Raw genomic sequence first — 19,301 nt, 5'->3', positions numbered from 1 at the left:
GCACAGATAGGCATACAGTGTACATAACAGCTCAGGATCTCTAAATGGATGGACCATTTCCTTTCTTAAAAAAAAGCGACTCCCGCATTTAGATATTTAACCCTTGTCGCGGGGTTTCACAAACAATCAAATCATATTCACAAAGACACCCATGACCTAGACTCAGGGCCATTCGTGGATGACACAAATGTCCACCCCGTGACTTACGCTCAGTGGATCCATATAGTGTTGATTTTTAGTTTTGTTTTAAACATAATTAAAAAAGTACACAAATTGTGGCATTGGACAGTTTATTTATTAATAATTCTTATAATACTTAAGTCTATATAAATACACACTTCCCATGTTGTTGCTGAGTGCCATGTACCCACTGTTGGGTGAAAAGTTCACTAGATTCACCCGATGAAGATCAAACTTAGGGTTGGGGAAATTTGAGTAAACATGGTAAGAAGGTATATGTACTAGTTTCACTGCATTTGAACAATATCCTGATGTTACTGACAGAATTTCGGTAGTTGCATTAAATTTAAGATTACTTATTCTTGTAGACAAATTCGAAATAACCTTCAATGGTGTTGGCTCGGTGACAGTAAGGTTCTCTGTCTGATAAATGTTGACAATTCCCTCTCCACTTCCTGCTGCTAGAAGTTTTCCACAAGGGCTTGTGGTCAGACAAGAGCCAGTTACACAACCTTCGTCTTGGAACTTTTTCAAGGGTCGGTAAGTTGATAGGTCCCAAACAGTTATTTCACCTTCCCTACTGTAACAGTACAGTTGTGTGCAGTCATGACTAAATATGACTGATACCACTCTGGAATTATGTTTAAGAGTTCTTAGTAGTTCTTTAGAGGCAGTGCTTAACAAGTATACCTCATAATATCCATCAGAAGTTGCCATGAATTTACCATCACTTGATATCTTTAAAAACATTGGATGTTTTACTACTTGTGGTAATTGAAACAACTTGTGCTCAGCCTTTACGAGGTTGTATACACAGAATGCATGGTTAGTGCTAGAAGTGATCATTGCTTCCGAGCCGTCTGGAGTGAATTGCAGAGCATTAATTTTCCATTGTTTCAATCTAAATCTGTGTAACTGGGTATTTTCCTTCCCACCTACAGAGAATAATGATACAACACCAGTGTGCCCAGCAACAACAGCTGCACTTATTGTAGGGTGGAACTCAACACAGGCCACAACCCCTGGTTTACAATTACCTGCCGCAACCAACTTTGGCAAGGGTTTAATGTTTAAAACGCTTTTCGGGAGAGACTTCGATTTCTTTTTATGCAAGTGGCCTACAGTTCTTAATATTTCATCTTCATTATCATCTTCTTCTTTGCTTTTATCATTGAGTTTGGCCCAGCTTGGAGTTCCCATTAAATTCTCATATTTCTGTTTAAGTTTTTCTTTGTACAAAATTGCACTTTTTGTGTTGACATCACTTTTGGCACTAATGTTTTCATCATCTTCATCAACCCATGCTGGTGTCAGATTCAGTTCCTGTTCTTCTTCAAGCTTGGGATTTAAGCTATCCACAAGTTTTTGTGATTTATTAAACAGCAGCTGTGAAACCCTGGAACATGAAGTTGCTCATTTTAATTGTTAATATGAAATAAGTAATCATTTGATGGTGTCCTACAGCTAGGAAAAGGCCAAATTTGCAAACGACTTTCGTCGGCCTCACCTTCACACATCGATTTAGTTTACGTTAAGTGACTACAGGAGAAGTGAAAATGTTGCAAGCAAGGGTACAAAGAGTTTGGGAATATGCCTGAGCCTTAAACTCTTAAGACGTAGTATTCGCTCATACATGAGTAAATTACAACACTGTGGACGTATAATAACATAATTTTTGGTAGATTTGTAAAACTATGTTTGTTACTGTAGGTTACGATTCAAAACCTAACATAAAAATGCTACCTCTCTTCATCTTCTTGTAGTGTAGAAGATTTTCGCTTCATTATAACTTTGTTAAGATATTCAGGCGAGTAAATAACTCAAATTGTAGGTTATTTAGAAAAAAACACTGCAGGAAACATACACCACGCACAAGTTAGCGATCACATTGGCTTGACAGCAATGAGAAAAGCATTTGACACTACTGACAGATGTTGGAGCTGTCAAAATGTTCATAAAATAAGCTAGCAGCAAAAATATAAAAAAATTGTTTTGCTGAATCAAATCTTTTTCTTCTAGAGCCTGCTTTTCCTCTATACTCTAATAGTTACAAGTTTTGTGGGGCTATTTCATTTTAAGTTAAAGTTAATGTAATAGTGGTATTTGTGATTTGAAATGGAGTTCATTTTCTAGACTTTGATTTGGACTATGATAAAATACCAATACAAAGTTTACTGTAAGGCTCTATTATAAATTGTTATTTGACATGAAAATGTATCATCATTTTATTTTACGGCTGTATCGTGAGCGAGAATATCTTCTTACAAGAGTCGGTAAAACAGACCAAAAAAGTTATCTGGTTCCTCACAACAGATGTCACTCTTAGCTGTTGTGTTGCGTCCTTTTTACTCTAATGGTAACCTAATACGAGATAAGAAAGAAAGAAGTGAGTTGTGAATTGTGATTTCATGTCTGTATATCTATCGTGTCGTATCGTTTGTGTGCAAGTTCTTTTCTCTCATTCGTTATTTGCAGTGTTTCACTTTGTTAGCATCGGATTTTGATTGAGAGTTATTAGATCTGTTTTCAGTGCAAGCTAAATAATTGGGATAATTTGAGGATTTAATAAGTGTAACAGTGTCAGATGTGTTTGTAAAGATGAAACGAACACATAAAATTCTGTGACCTTTTAGCATCCTAGAAGTGAAACAATATGTGTACCAATGAATGACATACAATAACAGTAGTCAAAGTATTATCTACCTGTTTTATTGCGAGGTGCCGTAAGTTTACAATGGGGCCCAAAGGGGCTCCTCCATAAAATTATTAGTCGGTCATAAAACAATTAAACAAGATTGATGTCTCTGGCACAAAAACTAATAGCCTATGATGGTCCAAGGACCCCAGTTGAGAAGGAGGGCAACGAGCGATGATACCAGGCTGGTCGCAAGCGATGCCAGGTGGAGTCACGTCAGTAGATCGCGTCACGGCGCGTTCAGCTAGTGAGGAGCCAAGTTACGCGGCGTGTGATGTTTGTGCGCAATGTCAGGCAAGCCCGCGAGTGTGGGCGCGTCGCGAGCGGGCGTGCCGGGCACTCCGCGCGTGGTGGTGTACGTGGCGGACCCGCGCCAGCTAGAGCCCGGCGCCGCGGGCCCCGACCCGCCGCCCGCACCCTCGCCGGCTGTTCCCGCCGCGGCTGCCAGCGGCCCGCCGCCGCTCGACACCCTCTACATCCCTGAGAACCTGCATCACCAAGTCAACTTGTCAAGAAGTGCACTGTACAGAACACAAATTGATAGAAATGATCAGAGAAACTTGCCTGCTACTATATTCTACAAACATTTAAATGATGACAACAAAGTAGGTGTTTATGGTTCACCTGATAACATTAATCAAAGAGCGGATTACTATCCAGTTCAGCAGCAGTACATTAAAGATACATGCATTAAAGGTGAGGATAGAATAGAACGTCCATCAAGTGCTTCTGTAAAACAAGACTGTAATGAACAAGTAGCTACAGAATATAACAGTGTTGAAAACTTTCATAACAGAATACCAGTAGAATCTGTAGATGTGTCAACATATCAGGCAAGATGCTCTGGCCCCATTGGTTCAGATAATACTATGAATTCAATGCACCCAGCTACATTGCGTCATGGGCAGAATCAATACAGTGAGAATGTAACAGTACAGAGTGGTGTTGAGGGATCAAATTGTAGTGAAAGAGAGTTATCTGTGTGTAAAAGTTTTGTGAACTATCAATTCTTAGAACAGAGTGTATCTCACCAGTCTATAGTGAATCAAAGTATAAGTATACTTAATCAACAAGTAGGTGTGAATAGAGGAATAGTAAGTGAAGGTGATAGTGGAAGTGCACCACAGCTGGTCCGGACTGCAGACGGTGTGGTGCTGGCAGTGTTGCCGGCCCCCATCCTGTCACACCCCCCTGACAATCCAGAGCAAGGCTCTAGGACAGTTGTGCAAAGTGAACCTTCACAGACTGTAACTGTGCCCCTAGGTTGGAAAAGAATCATCAGTGGAACATCAGTTCTTTACGTTAGGTAAGTAAACTGTATATTTATATTAATTTTATAAACTAATATCTCATAAAACAATCACAAAGCATGCACTACTAGTGCTATGTTTATTTTTTGCTTGTTTAACTTTTGCCTTATTTGTTATTATTATTTTGTGTATAAACTTTTTACTTGACCCTGATATGTATGTAATACAAAATAATGCCTGTGTAACACTAATGCCACCCAACAGATATAGTATAGGTATGTGCCTAATAAGTTTGAAGTTACATATACATCTGCACCTTTTTTTTCGCTGGATGAGGAATGAATATATAGGTATCTTGACCTTCCTAGTCATATGAAGAGTTTCAATAAACTATGTAAATATAAGTCAGTTTTCTTAAATAACTTTTGTTAGGAGATAAAAGTTAACCTAGTATAACTTAGAATATAATATTTTTACTAAAGCTGAATATTATCATTTTGATTAAGATCATCACTACCGTCTGTTTGGTAATTAATTAATAATGTTACATCATAAACAATAATAATATTTGAAGGCCAATAAAAAACCTATTGGGTTTTTCTACATATCCACTTGCCAATATCATATTACAATGTTACGTAAATAAAATTATTTAGACAGGATATACCTAATTAATAATTGTACTGTCTAATAGATAACTCGCGTCACCACAAAAAAGGAAACCGTTCTACATAGCTTTTACGCTAAACTCATAATTATTTCTAATATTTCCGTGATTTACATCCAGACAGCCTAATAATTATACTAGACCAAGTAAAACTCACGTCAGCTAAATAATTTACAGTTTTGAAACACTTATAACAAGTTTTCTAAGACCCAGACTCGACCATACGACCTTTTCAGAAATAGAATTTAAGTTTTAATAATGATAATATCTAAGTCAAATAAAAGTCGTCTGGTTTATTATTGCAAATTGATTAATACGTATTATCTTCATCATTTTGTGATCTTATCACAATGTTTTAATGTATTTGCTTACCTAATACGATTGACGAAAAACCGTGATATACATTTAAATAACGTGCATTTCGTAACAGATTGTTACTTATTTTGCGCAGCCATTAATTTCCGGCAGATAAGTCTTTTGGACCGATTTTTCTCTGATTTTAAATGTCCGTAAAAGAGTTTTTAACTTACTCAAGCAGCTCAGCTTAACTACGCAACTAATAAACCTATTTACAAACTGAAATCGAATACAGAGTAAAATGTTGATTAAAACAAAATAATCCAGTTTCATCTACGATTTAATTAATCGATATACTCTACTTTATGTGCATCATAGTAGATTCTGCCTACCAACGTCTCAGGATCACAGCCGTGACGGTTATGGTCGGTGATAATCTACTCGAATAATATAATTAAACAATCAATGTTCGAGACGGTTGGCTAGTAATGAAGTATTGGTCGAATACAGCGGCAAAAGAGCCCCGCGGATCGTGTGTTAACGTTAAATCAATCCGGCGCAAGTGGACAAACCAGTCGGGCAGCTGTGCGGACTCGATGCAAGTGAAGAAAGTTACTCCACACCAATATAACTTTCTGAGCATTTGGAAACGACTTGAAAAGGCTTTAGATGCACGCTTGGATCGTTAACGGAAAAGCTGACCTTTAATTTGAATATAGAAACCTAATATTAATTTAGAAACTGATTCTTTTGAATATGCAACTAGTAAATGACATTAATTAGTATATTAAAACACTTTTAAGTATATTTATGATAAGAAAATAAAATTGTTCATAGCGTAACGTGCACTATAATTTTAAGATTATAGTTCCGGGACGTAAAAATGTGTAGATAACCAAAATGTTGTTAAAAAATTGTATAATTGAATGGATAGATAGCAAATAATCCAACATATTGAGACCTGTTTTCAAACGAATAAAATTAACAAAATACAACAAATTCAAAAAGGATTCCCATTCAAAGTGCGATCGCTAGCGCCTGTATCTTAAACCTTATGAGAAAGAAGTCTTGTTATGTCCGCCGTCGATGACCCCGCAGTATTGCGTGAAAAGACGCTGTAAATTCGTTAAAATGTCATACGGTAAACACTACTGAAATAATCGTCAAATTGGATTAAGTTTAGTACTTATCAGATTAGTATCCTGCTTCAGTACGGTCAGAATAAAAAAAAATCACAAGTGTTACTGTTGTTAGTTAAAACAGCAATAGTACTTAGTAAGTTTAAAACCTTAAACCATTATTAAGGTTAAAAATTGGAAATCGACTCGTTAAACCGATAATAAAACCTATTGAATAACAATTTACTTATCAAAATCTGTGTCGTGATTGCGAAACAATTTGTCATATGTGATTGATTCTCAATACTAAACCATTAAAACAAAATAAACGAATCTTCTATAACGTTTAATTAAGAAGTTTAATAATTGATTAATAGTCATCATACCGAGGCCAGCTGCACTTTTTGAACTGCCATAGAGTATAAACATGTATGCTCTAATGTAAGAAAATAGGTCGTGATCAACAATGCATGAGCACCTGGTTGCAGCAACTCATTAATTAAAGATTATCGATTTATCGAATCGATATTACCAACTTGTTTATGACGTAACGCCTTTGCGTATTTGTTCACGGTTATCTTTATGTAATTTAAGTTTATTATCATATCAGCCCATCCTTTCCTAAACAATATTTTAAGTACTTACGTAACACATAATTCCTTTCGATGTAATTATCTTTGGCACTGGTCCGTGAAATTATTTATAATTACATATCTTGTTAATGATTAATTACTTCCTGACCACGGTCAACTTTACATCTCCAGACTGGTCCCAATTGACTTCATAGGTGACTATTATTCCATAATATGACTAGTCTATTATGTAACTTCACCATTTACTTTACATAATTATGTACATAGAATACATATACGTTGATTTTGATGATCGACAACAGGTCATAATTTACACTTAGGTAGAACGTAGTCTGCATTTTGATATCTTAATTATCGATCGAGCATTGATGCATAATATGATTTTATCCAGACGTCATGAGTCATCACTATTTTCGTATCAAATATTCAATGACAAAATTAAAACCTTTTCTCTTCAATCGATGTTATGCAAATCGGTTGATGAGATTGAATATTTCATCAGCCTTTTCCGCTGTTAGTTCTTAAGTATCATATCTTGTGCCCCTTACTAACTTAATAGTTGTAAATTTTGATATTTAGTAGAGGAAAAAATAGTGCCGTGAACAAAGGATCAAGTTCAGTTAGTTGATTTATTAGAATTTTTATAACTGCAGTTATATTATAAATTGATCTACTTATATTTGTACAATGTTACATTATTAAATTAAATAAAAAATACATTATAAACGCTTACTTGCCGTATTACAATTTTGGCCAGTTACGAGATGGTTTGTATGACCTAGGAGTTCCAATGAACGGGCAGTACATCGGAACTCCCAGTTTCAACTCACTTATCTGACATTACTGAAAGGCAGAATGACTTTGCAACAATACCAAATGCGGTTTTGGTAAAGCTTCGTTCATAAATAGGATTGATTTCAAAGCTATATTTCAAAAGCATTCATATATATTTACTATATTCAGTAATATAACGTTTAACTCGCTCTAACCGCAAATTGAAATTGTGTAACCTCATTAAATTTAAATCGTGAAACTATTAAAATGGTTTCTGCAGTAATATGAAGAATTATACAATTTTATGCTTTCAATATAGTTCACAGTTACGATACGTGCTGTGAAACGTACTAGTGAAGTAACTGGTTTACAAAATCAGAACTTCTTATTTGTTTCCTACAACGAGGTTACAACTCAAACAGATGTTCGACGGTCGTAAATTATGTTACAAGAAACAATAAAAATCTTATTCTTCCAGTTTTCTTTGTCAATTGTCATTGTAGTTATTGACGCTGGGACTAACTATTGCTCAACTGATTTATAGCCACCATCTCGACCGAGGTAAAGAACACCGTCAGGTTTTTTTTCGAAAGTCGCATTGTAAACGCTTGGATTTCTCTGACCCTCTTTGTAAGGTATTGCACAATGTTGGGATTGTCCGTCTTCAGTGCTCATACGGCTCGTTTCAATTGTTTCGAGGGATTTGATGGGCGTCACTAGGCTAGGCGTTTTGATCCGATTTACAATTCGTTCCGACTTTCTTTTAGTCCAAGTTTACAATAGAGCCACATGCATGCATCGATATTCTAGGTGTTATCCATTGTGCTGTCGTGAAATAAATAAAAAAGTTTGTAAAGGTGTCTCGGTATTTTAAGCTCTTTCCCATTGTTGTCACCCATTTATGGATGTTAATTTCAACTGTCTTCGGGTGAATGTAAGATCTTATTGAATCATTTATAATCCCTGTATGTCAAATTGCGACCAATACAGCCAATACAGTACGTTGCTTGTCTTAATTGAAGACTAATAAACACAAATCTCACTGAAGTCTAACAATAAACTTAATGCGTTCTTAAGTAGAGGCGAATTAACAGTTTCTAAGGCGAATGGTACCAGTAAGTTCCAACCGATGCACGATGTCTAAATAAATAAAATAGAGCGACCATGGTTTTCACAATATTAATCGATTGTTGAACGCCGTCCTTCAATTATTTAATTAGTAATCTGTTAAAGATGTATTAAAGGCGTCGAGAAAAGGAAGCATAAACAAACAGCGACACCATTAATTTTGTCCTCGGAAATCCAAAAGCGGTATCTTATACCAATCAGTGGCGTGCAGTCCATAGAGACAAAAAGACACTGCCTACCCTGAGAAATTCAGATATTATAGGTACATAATTACTATCCATAAAATAAACAATATTCGTAAAACACGTATCAGCGCCATCTATCTATTACACGTTGTAACATAATCTATCAAGGGAGGATTATCAATATTTCAAAATTAGTACACTTTTTTGCCGAAGTGCGCCGCCGCTGTCACCGTTTTCCCGTAGGAAAGACACTTCAACTCGATGTCTCAGTGACGTAGGTACTTTAAGCATGTGTGCGTGTGACAGACTCGTAGTCATGACAATGTGTCTATGTCTGTTTTCCTATACACATTTGTCACACAATGTCAAAATAGTCTGCGTTTCGTTAGTGTGTGTGATAAAATAGACACTGCCTTTGCACGACAAAGACAACGGATGACATGAGCGGTTATCTGTGGTTATGTTTTGACAGTTATTATCGTAAAGTAAGCCGCAATATTTTTCGATGCATTTTTGTTTTCATTTGTCATAATTCGTTTTCTGGGTCGTTGGTTTTTAAGTTATTTGATATAAGTCGATAAAAGAGTGAAAAATTGATTAATAATTTATTGTGAACTTTCAAACGGCGTGTGCTCATAACACAAAAAGTGCTTTAAAACTATTTTTTGTGATAAAAACAAGTGTTTGAAATAGATAAAGCTACGCAAGACATCTAATAAATTAAGAAAGGTGAGTCAATCGTTCAAATCAATACGTAGAAAACATAATGATTTAAATCTAACGAGTTGCTCGTAGATAAAGAGAAATCGCTTGTTCTGTTTCCCTATCCATTTATTTTAAACTATACTTAGATTTACTTCACTTATCTAAACTTATTTACAAAAAAAAAAACAGAAATATATCTATTTAGTACCTTTGACACGATTTATTGGTAAGATTCCCGCTTGGTACCTACTTCAACGAAAAGGTTATTTTCGTGTTTACGTACGTGGTTACAATATTACGATAGGTATGTTGTCAATAGAAAAAAGTTTAAAGAAATGTATACGTTATTGACTACCTGCGATTCAATGATAAATGATCTGACGAAAAGATAGCTGTAAAAGTTTAATATTCAAATACGTAGGCTAGGTACACTAGGTAGGTAACTACAAAGTTTACCGCACAACATTTTAAATCCGGCTTGCCTTCTGTCCGTTTGTCTTTCGGCTGTAGGCATGAACGTTGATAGTTATTTAGAGAGTAAACAGTTTCATAGATCACCGAGAAATCGAGGTTAAGCATCATTTGTTACGGTCGTGAATTTGATGGGTAGCCTTTTTTACATTTTGTACCAACTGTGAGAGTCGCGAATCAGAATCGCGCTTGGTCGTTTCTTTTTGCCTACCCTGACTAAAATCTCTGTGCACGCCACTGATACCAATATTATGTAAATTTAAATACGACACGTACGTACTGTGTCGTTTATTGCTTCATAAAATTGTATCAATTTTTAACGAATTGCTGCCAGTAGTGCCAGCGTAGCCAAAGGTAGGCGAAGGTCATGGAAATAAATTATTCGAGAAGTTCCTAATCGTGCTCGCGAAATACTCAGCACGCTAGTCATGCCACGCTCCTACTTAATAGTTTCTTAATTTATTTATTCTACGTCGTATTATATGATTAATTGATCATTGAAGAATTATTTAACGTTGAATTAATTATGTCTCATGACAAATAAATTAATGAAGTATGTACTTTAATTAACTAATTTTAGGTAATGAATATATTACACTTTACCAATAACTTTTGCCTTCCATTACCGGTTAGAGTTCTGGGTAATAGGTACCAGTTTTGGAACAAAACGAAATTAATCCGAATCGATCCGGATCCGTTCCGGCGTAATTGAATAACAAACATCTTATTAAGGTACGATATTATTAAAAGATGAAATCTTTTGCATTTCGGTACGGTTATTTGGTAAAAGGTTCTGTACAAACAGTGACAAGAGCCTGGAAGGCGAGATCATACGCGCGTTGACCTCCGCATTGGCTTCGACGCGGAAATAATATGGATTACGTAAGCACAGTCGAACATTTTTTATTGCTCCATTAAATGAGGCACGGCGTCGACTCTGGGTGGAGAGCGTCTCAACAACAAATAAACGAATTTAACAGCCATGATACGGCCATTAGTCTCACTATTCTTAATTGCTAAAGTTAAATCTGGACTGTTTGAACCCAGTGACATGTCATTATTCAAAACTTGGTGTAACTAACAAGTTATTGGCTATTTTTGGACACTATTATAATTTATCTAAGTAGTTACAGTGTTGACAAAGTACACCTGTCCTGCTATAACATCATGTAATTGCTATTAAACTCTGAGTTGCTTCGGCCTAATATAAATATTCTGAGAAACATACCCACTTCCACTTCATAAGAGCAAGTGGTACTACGAATTGTTGGTAAATAGTATCGATTCTGAAATACGAAGTTAACACACTATTTGGTTTATCGAGCTAGTTTAAGCTTCACACGTTGGCCGAACGAGTGTTATTACAATTAAAAGAATCAGGAATAAAGCCGACCTATCAGGTTCAAAACAAGGTTTAAGCTGGATTAGCCCTTTTCCGTTTAAACCTAAGTATTCCCACATTCACGGACTTCAATCGTGAGAAATAATTTCTGAATCCGCCCGCGACCTTTACGGGTAGCAACCGGTGCCAAACCACGAGCATCTTACCTTTTATGAATCAAAACATGCTTTCCTTCTGGCTACGTACGCAGATAGAACGAAGATAAACAAGTCGCTTGGATACCTGAAATTATAGCTAGTTCGTTAAACTAGATATTTTGACAAAGCATGGTGTGAGTCAATATGTGTGAATCACATGCTTCAATAAACACATATTTTGTAGCTAGCACTCTTCTATGACCTTTTTCTTTCTGACGAAATTATACCACATGCTCTGATAAGCAGATAATACCGTCTATGTTTTTATACTCCCAGATTAGCGTGGAACTATTTCTTGTGTACATATTTGATTTTTAATTACGATGTCATCCGTTTGAAACAGATGTTTAATTACAGCAATTACATTAACACAAGCACACATACAGGCCGGGTTTTACCAGTCTAGTCTGGCTTAAATTTAGGTATTCTTTTTCCTAAACGTCGGTTTTTAAGTTGCGAATTTTTATATAGATTAAGTTACAAAAGAAGAAATCCTTTCGCTCATCCAAGTTACATTCCTACAATCGTTTACGTCAATAAATAAGGCTTAAATGTATGGAAATGTCATTTTGGTTTCTATAAGTCACCTGACTTTTACCTGTCATCTTCGTACCTTCAAACGCCTTCAATGTACGTAATTACAAGTATAAGTGTGAATTATAAGTAATTGAGTCATCATAAGTCTTTAATGCTCAAATAACACATAATTTATCGATATTTAGTATATTTACATTATCTCACGGAATATCCACGTTTGATAAATAAACATGAACGTCGACGAACATCGTACGACCCTTGCGTGAAGTTCGCCGGATGCGTCAGCTCACATGGGCTCCAGACGGACGAAGTAAATGAAATGTGTTCTCAATCGTTCCCACAGAAGCGTAGCCGAGGGGATCGAGTCAAGGTTACCATGCGAATCTAAGAAAAACTGTTTGAAATATGCCTCGTAAAAACTAGGCGACGTTACACGTCCTGCAGTATCCAAGTGAATTTATTTGCTTTTCGATGCGGCGCTTGCCTTCGCTTGGCATGTGGCAGGTGTTACTTGCAAACCTGAACTTGACTGGACAACATTTTATTCACCTTTGATATTGTTTTATTTCAATGTGTGATTATTTATCTATGCATGTGTGAGCAAAAACATGCTTCGCTTTAGATTAGTGATTTCTTTTGAAACCATCTAATGTCAAAACAAAAAATACTTTTTTTATTATAACTTATGTTTTACCTTTAATTAAAGCGTTAAGTAAGGATGTACTTGCTATGACTCGTATCGTTTATATATTTTTTGTTTTAATGTACTTTTTACTAGAAAGTATCTTTAGTTACAATTATGATAAGATGTTTAAAAAAGTATTTTAATGTTTAAATAATTTTCTATAAACACGCTACTATCTGAAATGTTATTTAAGCTATGAAATAAATTAGTGTGGGTAAATGTTCGCTATTCAATAAAGGTAGTGGGAGTTGATCGCTTACACGTCGCAACGAGTACTTGTCGCTATGGCCCGGCCATTCACCTGCGGAATACTATTCCAGATATGTTCAATAAATTACACTGTAATAATATATTTACTTACTAATATTTGAATAGCTTTAAAATTAATATCTCGGTCTTTTATAATGAGTTGGATGACGGATATTTAATGCAAACACTTGAAAGGAATTTGCTAATAGAAATCATTTGCGTTACAAATGTTACAATATAAAGGATTACATATTTAAATTCTTCTCTTATTAAACGGGTTATGGTTGCCTCTGATATACGAGATACAATATTTAGATGGCTTTTATAAACGCCCCACAATAAAAGTAACATTAAGTAGTTAAATAATGTTAAAGAAACCATTCATTATTTGCGCAGACGCAGGGGTAACTCACAAAAGTGTTTTGATAACAGGTTTTATTAGCGTTTAATAAAAAACAGGCTATGCAACTATTGAGGTGAGCTTACTTGCAACTCTTGCAAGGTAATATGTTGGTATATTTATAAAGTTACATGCGCTTACGTTTATTATTTGTGCATAATATTAACAAAGAACGAATATGTCACGTTATTTGTGTCTTTTCCATCAGTTTTTAATTACTGTTCACCGTAAAGAAATAATAAAAAGTTTCTTGAGTGATTTTCCTTAAATATCACTCCTGGATAACTAGTTCTTAAAGTGGAATATGTTGTGAATGTGATTCATTAAATTTTCTACCTACAGTAAGTAGACATGAGCATACGATGTAATGTTTTATGCAAAAGCATCCTACTTACGTATGTCGGAGATGTTTATTAAACATTGTCACATAATCGCCGTAAATCGACTTTCACCTAATACGACAACATTACAAATTGCAGAGTTATACATTTTGTATTACTTATTGTGTATCTATATGCCTTTGTCTTTCCATCTTGCAATACAAATGTTCACAACATGTTACTTAACCTAAACGTATAGAAGTTGTAGTTGATTTTTACAGAATAATAAAACGTGGAATCTTTAAGCTCCGCGTTAAGAGTGTCCTTTATGGAACGTCCTCGACCCATATCAGCCTCGTTCCCCTTGTATGAATAAATAAAAGCTCAATTTGTAGCTTACTCGTTTACCAACTCATCGATATACATGTTCGCTCCGAAATCATATACTGGTTTATCTTTTGCAATTAATTTAGTCACGTAACTTACATGACTCCCAAGAAGAGTGCTTGATTGGCAATTGTTTATTACGAATTTATGAAAAAAATATTTATTGAAGGGGCGCGTATAAATGGTAGTAAAATATACAAATAAGTACGTTTTTGGTAAAACAAAAGTAGGTACTAAAATATAGCAGGTACACAAATTGTCATTTGTCAGCATAAATATCCACAACGTAATGAACATGAATGCAGTCGTGGGATAGCTTATTACTGCCAAGAAATCTTTATTCCTTACAATCGTCGAGTGCGTGCAGAACTCTCGTTTCCGTGGAATTCGACAAGTGCGTGTGATGAATTATCAGATCCTGTTCGATCCTTTGCAAAGAATTCACGAATGTATCTAATTTAAATGATAATTTGTATAATAAGTATCTATGTATGGCTTTTGGCCTCGAAACGAAAACCATCTATACAAAATGGTGCTCTCCAGTATAAGAACAACATGTAAGCTGACTAAAAGAACGCTTACTTAATTTATTATTACTAGTGCTACCGTATGTTGTTCAACATTAATTTAAAATGAACTGTATACGTTATTCGGGTTCACGATACGCCGCAGGTCGGTTAGGTACCCAATGAGTCATTCAGGGAAACCCTTCCGTGACTCAACTTATTATCGAGCCGCCGGCATCGACTCGACACTCACCCTGTTTATATTGATAATGTCCTTGTTGCTGCAATTGACACATTGTTTGAAAACAATGTTTCAATTGTGTGGTTGCTCAAATGGCCCAATTGGCTGTAAGTGGCGCTTCGCTTTCTGTTCATTTACAACACAAAACAAATATTTGTGCAGCAGATATTTGTTCATGTTCCAGGTGTTCGTGCGTAGATTTGTTTTAACTCCGCCTTTAAGCGGAAGAAGCACTTATTTTTATGGCCGCGGCTGGTTGCAATTGGTTTGTGGGTTGTAAAGGTCGTATTATTATGTCTTATTCTAGGTGAGCATAACTTAATAAACAAGATATTTTAATGGTCATTGTCGTACCTTAATTACAACCTTTATTCTTCTTACATCTTTGGTAATATTTAAAAGAATTCTACTGTCTAATTGCAATTAACCTCAATTGACAAGCACAAGATGCGTTGAAATATACTTCTTACATAAGTTTGTTTTCCTGTCCAAATACTCCAAATTTACGTATTTTATGAGTTTATTTAGTTCCAGTTTGTTTCCCGTTTTAAAATCAATGACTTACTGTATACAGCATTTTTAATTCGATTATTATCACCGAAGAATTTTTTTGCAAAACAAAATGTCGTCGTGTTTTGTATGGTAGTGCACATTGGCTTGGCGCCAAAATATTTCAACCATTATACATTGCCCCGGCGGTCACAAAGGAAATGAGATCAATCACAATACTAGGGGCCAATAATACCAATGTCCCTCGAAGATGCTACGATCGGCACAGACACGTTAGTTTTAGCATTGGCAATCGTTAAATTAGTGGGTTTATTGCAGCAGTATGCAGTAATTGATGGCTAGATCGCCAGCCCCGTAGTCTTTGCTGTGTGACCTGTATTCCTAACTCTTAAAACATTATTGTTAAATGGATGGATAGGATTTCGATGGGATAAATTATTTGTCATTAGTCGTTCAGTACTTGTTTTAGAGTCCACATACCGAGCTTGAGCTTGAATAGTTTGTTAGTGGAATAGTGGCACACAGTTGGATATTGTTAGCTGTCGATATTACTACCAAACAAGCGCTTTTAGTTTCTATGATACAAAATCGGTGAGATTGCAAAAAGCTCGTTGACAATGTCGAATGTAACGATAGTATACAGAGCAGTCGATACAAAATCTATTTTGTGTTAAACTGCAAAGCTTTGCTGAAAATGAGTACATTTTTAGCGATGCTTACGTGTCAACTACTTTTGAATAAATTGAATTTGCGTGATTGGTAAACAATGGCATAATCAATGTTTAACTACCTAATTAAATGTACAAATTTAATAGTAACCAAGCAAGCTATGTACATCTTGAAAAAGGATTATTAATTTACAATTCAATAATGCAAAGCCGTAAACCAATGTGTTTATAGACGGACAGTGCCGGGTTAAAACTGTAATTGACAATCCTAATTTGTCAATCAAAAGCAGCTTCTAAGAAACTATAAATGTACTTAAATTAAAATAGGTCCAACTTTTAGCAGACGACAGTACCAAACGAAGTCTAAACAAAGTTAACGATAGTTTACATTGAGACCGGAGTTATTTTGTCTGCACTCTGCAGCCGAACACTTACAAGTTTCAGACAGTTTTAAAAGGGATGCGAAATGTACTGCGAATGTGTATTGCATCGATGGTATACAGTTGTAGTGTCGTATTCATTTAAATACCTAGTCTTTTTGAAAGTTTTTCGAAAAGATAGATAGTTTCAAACAAAACACTCATATAAAGAATGTTGCGCATTATTTATCCAGTTTAGAGATAACAAACCATAAAGATGCCTTATGAACAGGGGCGGTGTTAGATAATTACGTAATTTAATAAATTAATGACCTGTATAACTATAAAATTATACCAATTTGATATACGGACAACAACATTTGTACATTTATTATAATAGTTAAGATATTAAATGAAACTAAACATTACCTTGTCTCAGTAATGCTTAAGCTAACTTGCGATTCAAATAAAATAATATTAAGTTGAACGACGGACGTGTATCTTATTTTTATTATCTGTTTTTATGTTTGTCAATGAGGATAAATTGTACAGCGAACTACGATTAGTCATAAATAAGTATTTCTCAAGGCTATGAAAGATGGCTGTCTGCATAATAACAGACTTGTGTGGCTTGTTTTCGTGGAACGTTTTGTGACACATTGACTCTAATAGGATTTATGTTTAAGATGTTTATTTTATGTATGCAAATGAGAAACACGCTTTTACGAAACTTTAAATAACGCTTGCACTGCCCACTATTAAATAAACGTCGAATGGTATTTGGTTGATAGTTATAGCTTAACTAATGTTTAAGGTAATGAATATGTTCGAAAACTGTACGAAGTGAACATAGTTTTGAATATACATATAATATTTAAGTAAATGAGTGTTAATAAATACATATGCAAAGCTAAGTTTACTTATACGTTTCTATTGTAACGCTTATAAGAATGCTAATATGTGAATATGCTTCTGAAAAAATACTGCATAAACCTACTCCTAAAGTCTATTAGCCACCAATATATTTGTTTTGTAATCCTTATAAATCAATTTGTATTTCTACATATCTAGCCGTGCAAAGTCGGTGCGGATCGATAGTTGATCTATAAAATGTAAGTAAAATTGATCATAAACGAAACTGATCCCTAACTTCTAAACGCAACAATAAAGATTCACTTAAATAAACTATCTTATAAACTACCTAGTCTAGACAGACTGATAGTCTAGTAAAATTTAACTTGATAAAGCTCGACTCTACGAAATCAAGTAAAAAAAGAACAATTCTATTGTTTTGAATAGATTCAAGCGGATACCTTTATGACACAAAACTAATTAATATAATTTACTTTAACGCCAACGAGGATTTTTGTTATGTTAGGTGGAATCCTGCTAGCGTGTGCACGCGAACCTTAGATATTTTATAAATGAGCATATAACACAGTTTAAAATGTGATGTGCAGTCACGTACACTTTTGACGTTTGATTTAATTAAGAGCCGTAGCCAAGCACTTTTACGCCTCCTTACTTAAAGCGTATAAATATAATTCGCCACGGTTTGTTAATTGGCATTAAGCTTGTCATGTCCTGCAAAGATAGTGTCAAATATAATGTATCTTAGATCAGGTTTCATGATATCATTTACGTACCATACTAATTAGCAGACCACTTAGTCTGTCTGTCCGGTTTAGTAATGTTTTCTAATATACCTTCCCTACTTGTTTTTATAATCATTGAGCTTAATAATATCCATGACCATGAAGTATGTGTCACGACTTTTCTCAGAACAAACTATATATCTTTTGCGTTTGTTTGTTTTTTTCTTGTTAATGATTTTTATACCTTATAGTTTCAGTTACCAATATTATAAAGTTAAATTTTCCAAAACATTGCATTGGCAATTATAAACACCGGTAAGGTTAAGTATTGCATTTAATTTTGTAATAGTAAACTTTTACTAGCGCAGTTTTGATAAAAGGGCGATTTCTTATGGTTTTCTAATAACGAAAAACAAGGCAGAGGGTGTAGGGAGTATTTCAGAAGTAAATAGGATAGTTGGTATAGCAAGGTGCGAAAGGGTTCGTGCGTTGAGTAATTATTATCGGCAGCTGTCTACGTACACGCTCCCCCAAACATGCACGCGATCGCAAAAAACGATTTTCCCCGTTTACTCTCTATCCGACCGCGAACACCCCGTATAGTGGTCAAAGCCGCAGACTCCGCGCATGAATAAAAAGCTGGTAAACAAAAATCTTTTTTTGCGGTTGCGGTTTACCTTTACCAAGTGTACCAGACCGTGAACAATCGGCGTGAATTATCATGTGGAGCATTTATGAAAGAGGCTGTTTGTAAAGCGAATCGAGGTGTAATAACGACGGCAAGCTATGCTCCATACTGTCATCATAAAGGGATTGTGTCGGCTGCAAATTGTTCTTGATCCCGTGGGTTATTGCGCGATGTTTATGACACATTGGACGATACAATCAGCTGGTATGGTTCCGTTACTGTTACCGCTTAGGCCACGTTATGAGAATTAGCTAGTCATAAATAAATTGATGTCAAAAATTGTTACAAAAGAGACGCTATTTGGTAAATGGAGCATCCTTTGCGTTTAACGTAGATGCGATGGATACAGAATTATAATTGAAATATTGTTTGACCGCAATGTAGTCAGTTAGCCGCATGATTAACTCGTTTGGGCTAGGAATCAGCACGGTTGGCTAAATAGAGGCTTTGGTGTAGAACGGTTTTGAATAATGTGACTAGCTTGTGACTCGAACTTGACTTGCCTTATGCTTAACATTTGTTTATTTATAACAAGCAATAAATTGTAACTTTCC

At 35.2% G+C, this 19,301-nt stretch overlaps 2 protein-coding genes across 5 annotated transcripts in view; one reads left to right on the top strand and one right to left on the bottom strand.

The window, feature by feature from the left end:
- Positions 1-273: 273 nt before the first annotated feature.
- LOC113500680 (U3 small nucleolar RNA-associated protein 18 homolog) lies at positions 274-2,106 on the bottom strand. The gene is made up of 2 exons (XM_026881545.1): positions 1,924-2,106; positions 274-1,576 (listed from the first exon to the last, which is right to left on the bottom strand). The coding sequence occupies exons 1-2, from the start codon at positions 1,962-1,964 to the stop codon at positions 298-300; spliced, it is 1,320 nt and encodes a 439-aa protein (XP_026737346.1). The 5' UTR covers positions 1,965-2,106; the 3' UTR covers positions 274-297.
- A 416-nt stretch (positions 2,107-2,522) lies between these two features.
- The window catches only part of LOC113500677 (mucin-12), a 41,321-nt gene continuing 24,542 nt past the window's right edge, over positions 2,523-19,301 (top strand). For all 4 annotated transcript variants that reach the window (XR_003401230.1, XM_026881542.1, XM_026881543.1 and 1 more), the window contains exon 1: positions 2,523-4,181. Coding sequence is in view for 3 of the 4 variants with exons in the window: in XM_026881542.1 (XP_026737343.1) it covers positions 3,163-4,181 (1,019 nt within the window). In the remaining variant the exon portion in view is untranslated. The remainder of the gene's footprint in view (positions 4,182-19,301) is intronic.

Source organism: Trichoplusia ni, chromosome 14, assembly GCF_003590095.1.
Source record: "Trichoplusia ni isolate ovarian cell line Hi5 chromosome 14, tn1, whole genome shotgun sequence".
Classification (NCBI taxonomy): domain Eukaryota; kingdom Metazoa; phylum Arthropoda; class Insecta; order Lepidoptera; family Noctuidae; genus Trichoplusia; species Trichoplusia ni.
This window is presented reverse-complemented; position numbering and strand designations above follow the sequence as displayed.

What these genes read in the sequence shown, in the direction of transcription:
- LOC113500680 (XM_026881545.1), bottom strand. Translation starts at nt 1,964, where the DNA reads ATGAAGCGAAAATCTTCTACACTACAAGAAGATGAAGAGAG. An exon ending in CTACAAGAAGATGAAGAGAG is followed by an intron (nt 1,577 to 1,923) that starts GTAGCATTTTTA and finishes TTCATGTTCCAG; the next exon opens with GGTTTCACAGCTGCTGTTTA.